The 11,251-nt window shown below is 40.0% G+C and overlaps 1 protein-coding gene across 1 annotated transcript in view; it reads left to right on the forward strand.

The window, feature by feature from the left end:
* The window catches only part of LOC138265981 (all-trans-retinol 13,14-reductase-like), a 160,865-nt gene extending 150,067 nt beyond the window's left edge, over positions 1 to 10,798 (forward strand). The window contains exon 11 of the mRNA XM_069214227.1: positions 44 to 10,798. Coding sequence (XP_069070328.1) covers positions 44 to 189 — 146 coding nt within the window. The 3' untranslated portion in view covers positions 190 to 10,798. The remainder of the gene's footprint in view (positions 1 to 43) is intronic.
* Positions 10,799 to 11,251: the final 453 nt, after the last annotated feature.

Below are 11,251 nucleotides of genomic sequence, written 5' to 3' on the forward strand. Positions count from 1 at the left end.
TAGATACGGAGCCCAACATAATTGTGTCTCTTGCTCTCCCCAGGTCAGGACGCCTTTCTTGGTGGATTTGTAGGAGCCCTTAATGGAGCAATGGTCTGTGCGTCAGAGGTCCTGGGACGCAACCTCTACCTGGATTTGCAGCACCTTAAAAAGCAAATCAATAAGGTGGCACTCAAGAAGTTGGATTGATGCATTAATACGTGCATTTGGGACTGGTGAACATGGACTTGTTTTTGTGGAAAATGTTGAAGGCATTCGCATTGTTAACTTATAGCAATTCTCCTGCCTAACAAGCTAATGGTTTAACATACTATTAATAGTTTTCACCTCACTGATTCGAATTTTGATTCCTTTTTTGTATTAAAACAATTTTGATTTCACAATCCAATTAGGGAGATCACATTGGTTGTGATTGAGAAATCAGACACACTAGTCTGACCTTAACTTCAAGCAAAGAGCCTGAAGTTCTGGAAGTTCAGATCGTTGCTATAAGAAAAATGAACCGAGAAGTGGATGGCAGATTGACCACTCAGCATCTTCATTCTTAATTGTTGCTGACTCGTGACTCCCAGACCTTAAAACAATCTCTTTCTTTACCATTAGTGTCTGCAAAATAGCTTCCCGTCTGTAAATGTCCCACATATTTTTAATTCAATTCAAAATCAATATCGTTCAGGTTAATAAAAGACAATGATGATGTCACATTGTAGCACAAGGTGTATTCACTAAAAGTGTTTTAAACACTAGGAGTGATCATTCAATGTGGAAACACCAAATAACAATTCAACCTCTGTCCTGGCCTCTAACAGCACAAACTGCACACTAAAAAATAGACGTTAGAATCCAATAGGCAGAGCTGGAAGTCCCGTGCAAAGAAGCTAGAACTTACAGCCTTGGACTCTAACTACTCAGGGTTAGATATGTGCTTCTTATTTCTCTGTGCTACTAGATTTCTGTTGCTCTTAGTCGTATGTCTGCAAATTCTTTTTTTAATAAGAATGACAACCTTTCCAAATACCATGAGTTTTAAAGATGCCTTAAGCATTGGCATCTCAGAGAGTAACCACATGTGCAACATATCTAGATACAGGCTATCACCCATCCAACAACTACATGCTTTTATTTGTTGAGCTGTTACCTGCCATGTGAAGAGCATAAGTGCATATGATAGTATTTTGGCAGGCATAAAAGTGCCCCACTGGGTTGTGGTTTATGCATGATAGTCATGTAGCACTCCAAATGGCCCATACTCTTGGACTTTAACATTAGACAGAACATTGCTTTCCATGTTAAAGAGTTCTTACTTCTGGTCAGTATATGTTTCCCTGACGAAGCTTGAAGAACACTAGCCAAGGCCTAGTGCTTGCAATTCAATCCTGCAAGCTTGTTTCTAAAAGTGCCTTTTTTTATCAGTAATGCCATGTAACTATGTCATTATTTTAAAAAACAAGTCAGTAAATCCGTAACTAGATGAATTAAACTTTTCTAATATTTAATATTCTGTAGCCTCGAGACAAGGTAATGTGAAAGCAAGTTCACAGCTCCTTCTGTATTGTAAGGAAGTCAGCACTCGCCTGCGTGCTTTAGTACTAATCTACACTTTTCCAAATTCTGCCCCAGTTGCAGAAAATGGAGTGCAAGGGCACCCGGAGTTGGTAACCATATTAAACCATATATTCCTTTTTTTAATCGTTATTTCTTTCATTAAGTACCTTTGCTTTGAGGAATACAGTTGTATTCTGCATACAGCCAAAATATGCAATGTATTACATAATGTATGTAGCTGTTTCGATTCTCTGTCTTGTGGAATGTTCATTCCCACCAAGTGCCCCTGATTCACAAACCTTATCTGTCTAAGTTGAAACTGGGTGACTGCTTTTAGCAGTGTCCCCCTTTTTCTTTCTGTGGATCTTCGTGGGTTTCCTTACGCTGGTGCTTTGCTATTTACCACTGTTATCTTAATGCCACTATTTATCTCTCATTGGCTCTATCCTACCCTTTTCTTTTCTCTCCTTTTCTATGTCCCCTGCCATCATCTCGCATCTTGTTACAATCTGATTTCTCCTGTTGTGCTTAATTGCCTTTCGTCTGAGTTCACGTCCCACTGCTCTGCCTTCCTCTTCATGCTGGCCTCCCGTCCAACGAGTCTGACGGTTGGTAAATCATTGTACAGTCAGTTAAATCCCCAGTGAGTATGTTCTCTTTTATGGTTAATTTAATTTGTTCTTCCAATTTTAATTCTTCAGCTTAACTTTGCTGTGTTTACCCGTGTGATGTCAATAGTTGGTTAAACTTCTGAAACATCTCACTCTGGAGGACGCCCGTGGCTCTGTGTATAGTGTACAGGCATCCCTGTAGTCTCATGTATCTAGACTAGCTAGTCCTGCTAGGAGAAATTCCGTTTGAACCAGGGGCTGTATGTGGCAGTTTTAGCCATCCATTTAAGGCACCCAGGATGGACACCCATCTGTTTCAGTACCATAAACATGCATGGCCACATAATGGTGTTGAACTGTTTTACAATGCCTAAAACTGCCAAATCATAATGTGCTCTGAAGATTCTAAGATGTGCATAAAAGTCTAGGACGTCTTATGTTTAGGAGTATATTTCCATGTTGTCTGAACCTGAACGAATCAGGTTGGACTAATGCCTCCATCATTTTGAGTAGCCAATTTGCCAACGCCTTGCTCAGCACCTCAGTATCTGTTATTGATCATGGACAGTTACAAGATGCATTCCTGTGGGTTGTGATATTGTTGTGGGAATATGACAAGTTACCATCTATCGATTGCAGCTGTTGCCCAGCATTATATGCCTTTCGATAAACCCAGTGCTTTAAAAGGGCCGATACTGTCCGGTACGGAGTACCGGCACTTTATTTTGTAAGGGAGAGTACTTGCACTTCTCAAGAAAAATATAATACTTTTAATTGGAGAGTACCCGCACTTCTCAGAAACAAGCAGGTACTCTGGTACAGAGTACCTTCACTTCTATTTATACATTTAAAGCAATGGATAAACCTAGAGCAATCGGTTGACAAATTGCAGAAACCCATAGGCAGGGGTCAGCTGGTAAGCTGTCACTTCCCAAGTCTATATCTTTTTCTTTTTTTTGATCTTATTAATCTTTTGTTATGGGGGCTTCCAATATCTTTTTCTGATGTACTTTTAGTCTCTACTTTAAGTCTCCTGAGCATGGCTATTATACCCACTAATCTGCAGCCTATGACTGCTTATATAGTGTTTCAATGTGCATGTGCAGTGCTTTAATTATTCACCAGCTCCCTGTTTTGTCCTCTCAGTGCTTAATTTGTAAATAAATATGTGCCAGTGCCCAAAGCCCTCCTCTTAAACACGCAGCACGGAATACTGAGGCAGCGTAATCCTGAAGCCATCTCGGGCCTCTTTAATCCATTTACAGCCACTCCCTGCCCCTTCATCTCACTCTTGCAGCTTTCTGCTTTCTCCCATTGTGACGCTTTTTCATTTTCCTCTTCCTCCGCCTTTCCCGTATGTGTCTTTTGCTCGCAGTAAATGCTTGAGGCAGAAAAATAAGTGCCGGTGCCCCGTACCGGAAACAACAAGCACAAATTAAGCACTGCGTCCTCTCATATTTAATATCATGCAATGTAGGTTTACCCTCTTGTGCAGCCATGCCAGTAGAGTCTCTGTTTTGTCTCCTTCCCTGTAGGTGATGTTAGTAATTAGTCAAGAGCATCTCCGCTTTAGTCCCTTCTTCTTTTGGTCTCCATTATCTCTCTTTGGCCCCGAGTTTCCCATCACATCTTGTCTTGCTTTTTCAGTTCAGTCTCTGGGATAGTTGGGCCTTGGTCTAGGTATAATTTAGTGTGATATTATTTTGTCTTGCACCCCCCCCCCCCCTGAAATAGCTATTTGAATTTGGATTTTTTTAATTGTATTTTTTTTATTTGAAATTCTTCCCACTCTGTGGTATATGATGCTGTGTGCCCCAAAATACTATTTTTACTGCTTTCCCCTGCTAATCCCACCCATTCTCCTCCCATTTTATGTCCCATCCTGTAGTGCTTTTGGCCTTGGGCCCAATGTGGGCATCTTGTTTACACAGGAGGGTGACCATAATAGATACTAGCTGAAAAAAGTGGTTTGTTCATGTTTATGCAATTCTCCTTGTGAAACTAATACATGGTTTAGCCTGAAGTACGTTCCAAGAGTGGCTTAATATCATGAATACTGTTAATTCTGTGGGTGGTATAATTGTCATATGTCCGACAGGCCCCCCCTGCTCATCAGTGTTTTCAGTTCCATATTGTGTTGGCTTTAACCTTGTCCTTGGTGGGGCATCTATCCAGCTGACCATCTGGAAAACAGTCCATAACTCTTGTCTAAAGCATGGAGACTACTATGTATAGCATCGTCTTTATAAAGTCCTTCAAAGAACTCTTTCATGAGTGTTTGGTGTGTATACATTTACCATTCATATTAACTCCCTATGCAGCTTTCTATATACTGTCGCAAATCATCCTTTGGTGTCCGTCACCTCAAAATCCACCTTGAAGGGAAGCCACCAATAGCATTACACCCTGTGATATGCTGAATAAGTTGCTTCATAACTCTGCACAATTTTCACATTTCTAAAGCAGTTGGGTGTTTCCCCTAAAATAAAAAACCCAAACTGTTGCTTATACATTTGTAGATGTGGGTGTACTTTTTATTTTTTCAAACAGCTGTTAAGTTATCCGACGTTCCAAGTAAGAATACTAGTCTTGCTGCCCATTTTTTTTCTTGCTCCTTGCCCTGGATTCCTCGGTTGGACGTTTATCCCAAGTCCAACTCCTTACATGGTTAGGGACAAGCCCTCTCAGGACTCTCTATCCTTTAGTGTGCCTCCGCATTCTGTATCTTTTTGCTTGTAGCTAACAGTAACTCCCGCCCCAACTGCGGACAGTTTTCTCAAGCATTAAACTAGATTTACACTCCACGTAACTGTTAAAACAAATGCCTTCTCATGTCTCACCTGCCAGACAATGCAAGCTGTGTGTTGGTGAAAAGACCGATTGCCTGCTTACAGTGGGTTTATGGCCCGCACAATGCTTACCATTATTGTCACTTTCATTTGCTTGCTTTTCAGTCATCCTCTTGTGTGGGCTTCACTTCCTCTTTTAGTCTCTGTCCGTTCCCTGCAGCGTGGACCCATTACTTGTATCTTTCCACTGCTCACTATTGAAACACTATTTTTTCTTTTTTTAAGCACTTGACGAGCGTACACGTGTATTGCCTTTGACTCCGTCATTTTCTGCTCTTCCACACATCCTGCTATGTTGCTTTCTCTTACCCATGTTGTTTCCGCTTCCTGACCTCGGGTTTGTTCTGCCCCCTATATTGCTTACTTCTCCACCAACAGCTTCTGTGTTGCTTCCATTGAAATGCACCCTTCATGTTACTCCACCCTCCCCCAGCAAACACACACAAAAAAAAGGAAAAGCACTGTTTTTTTTTTTACTTATGGATTGAACTCACTTGGTAAATTAAAAAGAACAAAACGCACCCTGTGAATTTGTGAGATTGGACATGGATGTTGTGCAAGCCTACAAAATGAGACTGGTGGATGCATCATAGCCTCTTTTTCCGTTCACTCTTTGGTGATGCTGCATAGCATCGGGGATGCTGTAAAGAATATCTAAAAAGCCATTTAGCTCCCACATGAAGACCTATTGGCTTCGCCAGTGTTTATACAGGGATTGAACTATGCGGTTTGCTTTCCTTATGCTCCTTCTTTCCCTTCTGTCAGTCTTGTGTTTAAAGTGCAGGGGTGAGTTGAGTTCATCCTGGCAGCCCAAGCAAGTCTGGTTAAGTTTAACCCTTGCTGTTCTTCGTATGCCTGAGCAGAGTGCTGGGTCAATATTGTATCCCTAGTCTATCTCCATATTTTTAATTTGCTCTTTTCTGTTTACCTGTAGTCTCTTTCAACAAGGCCCTTTTATTAAGTGAACTCTGAACATTCTGCACAGAGTAAAATCTCATATCTAAGCAATGCACTTCTCATCTCTTATCGCTTATCTCTTTCTCTTCTGTAGTGTCTGGCCAGTTTTCTGCTTAGTGTGTTCTGTTTTCCTTTTTCCAGGCAGGTCTCATTTATTATGTTTATTTATTACTGTGTCTGGCTCTGTGTAGAAGCATACCTTTCCCTCGAGGAGCACCCTAGTACATAGTCTTGTATTTGTATTTTACATTCACTGCTCCCTACTTTTGATTTTTGAAGTGTTTGTACTTTCTGGGCATGGTCTAACTCTTGGAAAATTAGCACCGTCTTATTTGCAAATGTGGGTTCAGCTGTTCCCCTGGAATGCAATAAGGAGTCTCTGCTCGGTAGTTGAAGAACTTCGTTATTATAGTCCTTAGCCAAGTGCTTTGAGCAGGCCATTGTGTCAGCACCTTGTGCACCCCTTTAGTGGAGAAAAATGCAAAGAGAACTTTCGGTTTCACCGATTGCAGTATTTGGTTTTCCAATCAGTGGTTCCTCCACCCTTTCTGAAATGCTGAGAAAGCTCACAGTATTTTCCTGGGATATACCCAGGGCCACTGGAATTATGTGGCAGGGGAGGACCAAATTATACAGCAGAGTTGACTAAATTATACGGAGCTCAAGGCAAATTATGTGTCATAATGCAGAGCATTGTGTGATACCATTACTTTATTATTTTAACATGCATTTTTACATGCCTGGGATATGATGTCACCTCAGTAACACCAATTTAATGACCAAATACAGCAATACGCAACTAGCGGTGAGCGGATAATCTTTGCTAAGGGCCTTCCACTGTGCAGCCACATGACTCACTCTATTTCAGTAACTTTTGATCCAATCGAGGTAGAAATAAATTTGCTATAACGTGGATTATGTGACCAATGTGGGAAATCTATACTCATGCAGAAAACAAACATGGCTGCAGTTAGTGTGAATGTTCTGAAAGTCATAAATTGCTTTATATTTCTTCTACATTATATTTCAGGTGCCCCACTGCTTCTTCTATTTCTTTAATGCGTTCACCTATTTTCCGTCAATCCATTATCAGCAGGTCAACATCTACAATGGAGTCTAGTTTAGCTTCCAGAGCTGTTCTAGGATTCACTATGGCCCTCAATACATAAGTCTGGGGCGCCATGGCTGAACTGATCTTTCTTACGGTGATTCTTTTTGTTGTGTCAGTTTGTCATCTCTTGTGGCTGTCCTGTATATATCAACCTTCTTGATCTGAGTTGATCTCACTATTTTGTCTTTTCTCATTTTTTTTTCTGTTGTGTTCTTCATTTGTTGATTTTTATAAATGTTAGTTGTCTGCTTCTTTTCTGCTGGCTGCCTCTCTATTGAGGCAGTGACTTGTTGGTCTAATGACTGACTGGCTATCAATGCCTCTTGTTTACCTCAACTTGATCCTTGGCTGTAACTGCTGCATCAGTGTCTCCCAGAGATAAGTTTTTTTTGTAGGCGTTGTCCCATTACTGATTTCAGTCACCCCTTCTGTGTTGTACTGGGAACATGAGGGGAACCACTGTTTCTTTCTCCATATGGGCTGAATCACTTCTCAAGTACTACCTCCGATTGTCTTTCAAGAGCTCGTCTAAAAATTGTGCTCAATATTGCTAAGCCATTTGCCTAAACTTTAGCAGCCAGCACTGACAGTTGCAATGCAATGGATGCTGTTTAATGTGCTCACTGCAGGGAAAGCTGCCATCAATCCCATCCACATGGAGTCTGGCAAAGTTTAATCACAAGACCTCTACCGTGTCTCTTTACCAGGTCCTTGTTCTTCTCCTTCGGTTCTCCTTCTCTTAGTGTGTAGGTTTAGCTGTTCATTGCTGCTGCCATGCTGCACCTACCCTCCTGCTTCACTTACACCCTGGTTGCACCCAAGGTCACATCTATGATGGACAAACAGTGTCAGAAAGAGTCACATGTGACATGAGGCTTTTCGTCAGCACTGTAGTCTAATGCCAGGATCACATATCAAAAACTGGCAGACTTGGAGACACACCAGTATGTCAGCATTATCCCTAAGAGTCTGGTAGCATAAAAGTCACAGTGAATTAGTCTGTATCTGAGGTTGGTCCTCTGCTTCAATGCAAAATTTTGATAAATTGTGTTAAAATTTCTCCAACATTAATGATCTTCCAGATCTCACAGATGATTTACTTCACTTGGTTCCAAAGAGATTTGAAAGCGAACAAAAGTGAGAAACTGGTGCGAGTTCTAACGAGGCCTCACTAATTGCTACTTTCTATCCTGGGACTGAACCCGGTTGGGATATCAATGTTGTCTTGGGGTTTGGTGGCGATTTAGGGCTCAATTTCATTAGACATCAATGCATTGTTAATACGGCTGATGGGACATCTGTTCCATTTTGGTGAATTTCCACATTTGCCATCTCAAGATGAAGCTCTTATTATCTGTTAAGCGTAAACAATTTCCATTCCGCCCAGTATTGCCATGCATTTACTCCTATTAAGAGTTAAACCCCATGCAAGGGGGAATAGCCGCGCAGACCTGGACTTGTCAAGTGTAACAATTCTCTGTGGTTTAACAGTCCCATTTTACTAGCGTCTCAAAGCAGGTGGTAAATGCCAGCAGAGGCTTCTGTGCGGGGGACAAGGTATCCGTGACAGAAGGGTGGACGGGAAAGTAGGGGAGGAACGATTAGTTCTGGCATGGAAGGGCATTGAATGCCCCTCACCCTTGCATTTGAAAAAAAAAAAGTTTTCACAGATTCATATTTAAAAGCTTTTGGTTGTTTACCAAATACGTATACCAATAGCTCTGTCATTGAAAAGTACACTTGTCTGCACAAGTAATGGCTGTCAGGGCACTAAATAACCAGATCTCATTAATGACAGATATTTGAAATCCATTGGTATCCACTAGGGTATCTAAGTAGAATGGGTCCTTGGGTTGTACTCATAAATGCTTTTTAGATTTAAACACCAGCTTACTCTTGTCACCTACCAGAAATCCTACTCCAGACTACAGGTTTATGTGACTGATAATTTGAGATCTATATTACAGGAAATGTAGAAGTCAGGAGTCCACCTAATCCTCCTATCTTTAAATCCAAGTTGGTGAGGATGAAAAGGAGAAACCGTAGGTCTGATAAAAGGGTGCTTTCAAAGTGGGGTATAGGAAATCAGAACAGCACAGACACATGAAACACCCATGCAGAAGGAAGCAGACAGCTTACATCAAAAGCAGGTTGGGATGGAATTAAGCGTCCATCTCTTGCTGGCATCAGATTTGGTTGTGCCCCGAGTATGCTTCTTGCATTCTTCAGGAAACTGTTCACCTGTCTGCTTGTGGTTTTTGGGCTACAGAAGCAGTCTGCCTGAAGGTCTAGACAGGGGTTGCAGCTGAAAACACACTACAGTTAAATTACTGATGAGCAGGACTCTTCGAGTTTAAATATAACTCTCCCCTACAAATACATACACCACAACTTTGCACGCCAAAATCTCTTCATCTAGTTTAATATGCCTAGTTTGCAACTCATTATAATTTATTCAAGAAATTGGTCAGTCCTTGGCCGGGTGTCTGGAATTTAGGACTTTTAATGAAGGTATTGGTAAGAAGCTATAAGCTAGTATCAAATACTTCCATAGGGGAGGAAACGTGGGTAATTTTATAAATATTACAACCTTTTTTCCAGATTTAAAATATGGACTTCAAACACTAAAATCTTTCAAAAACATTGTTTTCTCAATTACCAGTTATAAAAAAAAGACATCATATCTGTTAAGCCATAAAGTTATATTCTCAGTTAACAATTCTTATTGGAAATTAAATGTGTTAAAGCCTAAAACGTATTTTTCCCAATTTCCAGTGGTAACTAGAAATTCAATATGTCAACACCTGAAATAATTACAGTTACGAATTGCAATTGGACACTAAATATAAATCAGTACATAGACTATTGTTTTCCCCAGGTAATCTGCTGCAACAGTACATCACTTGGCATGCAATTCTTCTAAAAAATAAACTATTGCTGATCAGTATTGTGCAGAGCAGAATTTGTTTACCAATGTTGTTTTCATAAAATACAAAAATAAGTTACCTACATGTTTTCTAAACAAGCCTGCCATTTGAAAAAATATGCGTATTACCGAATTCCAGGCTGCAAGCCTAGCAGCCCTTAAGCGCATCATTTTCACTCAATATTACACGCAGGAGTACACCAACAACTATAAATCAACAGGCACATAATATTATTAGAAGCTCCCCTGTATCCTAAGTGCTGTAATTTTCCCAGAAGTACAGATTGTCAGTGTAACATGGTCCATTTGGCCCTGCACTATCCTTAATTGCACAATGGTAGAGAAGTTACACAGCTCACTAACACTATTACACATTCAACACCCAACTACAACCATTGTCACAAAAGCATTCTTAAGCACTGGATTTTTCCAATGCAATAATGCACTGCATTGGTACTTACAAATGATGATTGCTTTTATTATTCTTTGATTCATGAATTGTTTATTAGTGATCTGGTGACGATTAGGTGTGCAATTAGGTATTGTATCAAGAACAGTGTTCATGTATGAGAAGGTTTAATTGCAGTTAATGAAAAGAGTCCTATTATTCTGTTTAAAATTTTGCAATTTTTTTAGCTGAATGAATAATTGGTAAAGACCTCTCTATACAATTTGGCGCAAATTGCATAGTTATATTTTTAGTGAGATTAGATTAGTTGAGGTTACTATGAAGACTGTTACAGAACATTAATTGTACAACTATGAACCAAATTAAAATGATCGAGTTGATAACATTTAAGTTTCCGAATCCCTTGTTATTTGAACGTGTTCTTATAATAAAAGTTTATATACATTTTAGTGTAGTAGATGGCAATGAGAATGTAATGCATCCTCAAGAGTCTTTCATTGTATGTGTGCAACTGGAGGTATTAAATGAGTATATTTGTATTTTGATGTGCGAATCAAAAACAGCGCCATACAGTGAAAAGGGTTAAAGAACCGTCCTCCAGCAGAACCCTGAGCTATTGGGTCAATCAACGAGGGGCCCACGCGTAAAACTAACTAACTGAAAAGCATCTGGTTGTGTATTAAGCCAAGCTTTTGCCAATTATGACCCAGATCACAAGAAGTGCTCCAGGTTTTATGGTATTTAATATTTTGTTTTAAAATTTCCGTCTGTATTTATCTATATTTATTTTTGCTCATGTTATCTGTGTTTATCTATATTTATTTTGTTTTTGGTGAAAAAATG

The sequence above is a fragment of the Pleurodeles waltl genome, chromosome 11 (genome assembly GCF_031143425.1).
Source record: "Pleurodeles waltl isolate 20211129_DDA chromosome 11, aPleWal1.hap1.20221129, whole genome shotgun sequence".
Lineage (NCBI taxonomy): Eukaryota > Metazoa > Chordata > Amphibia > Caudata > Salamandridae > Pleurodeles > Pleurodeles waltl.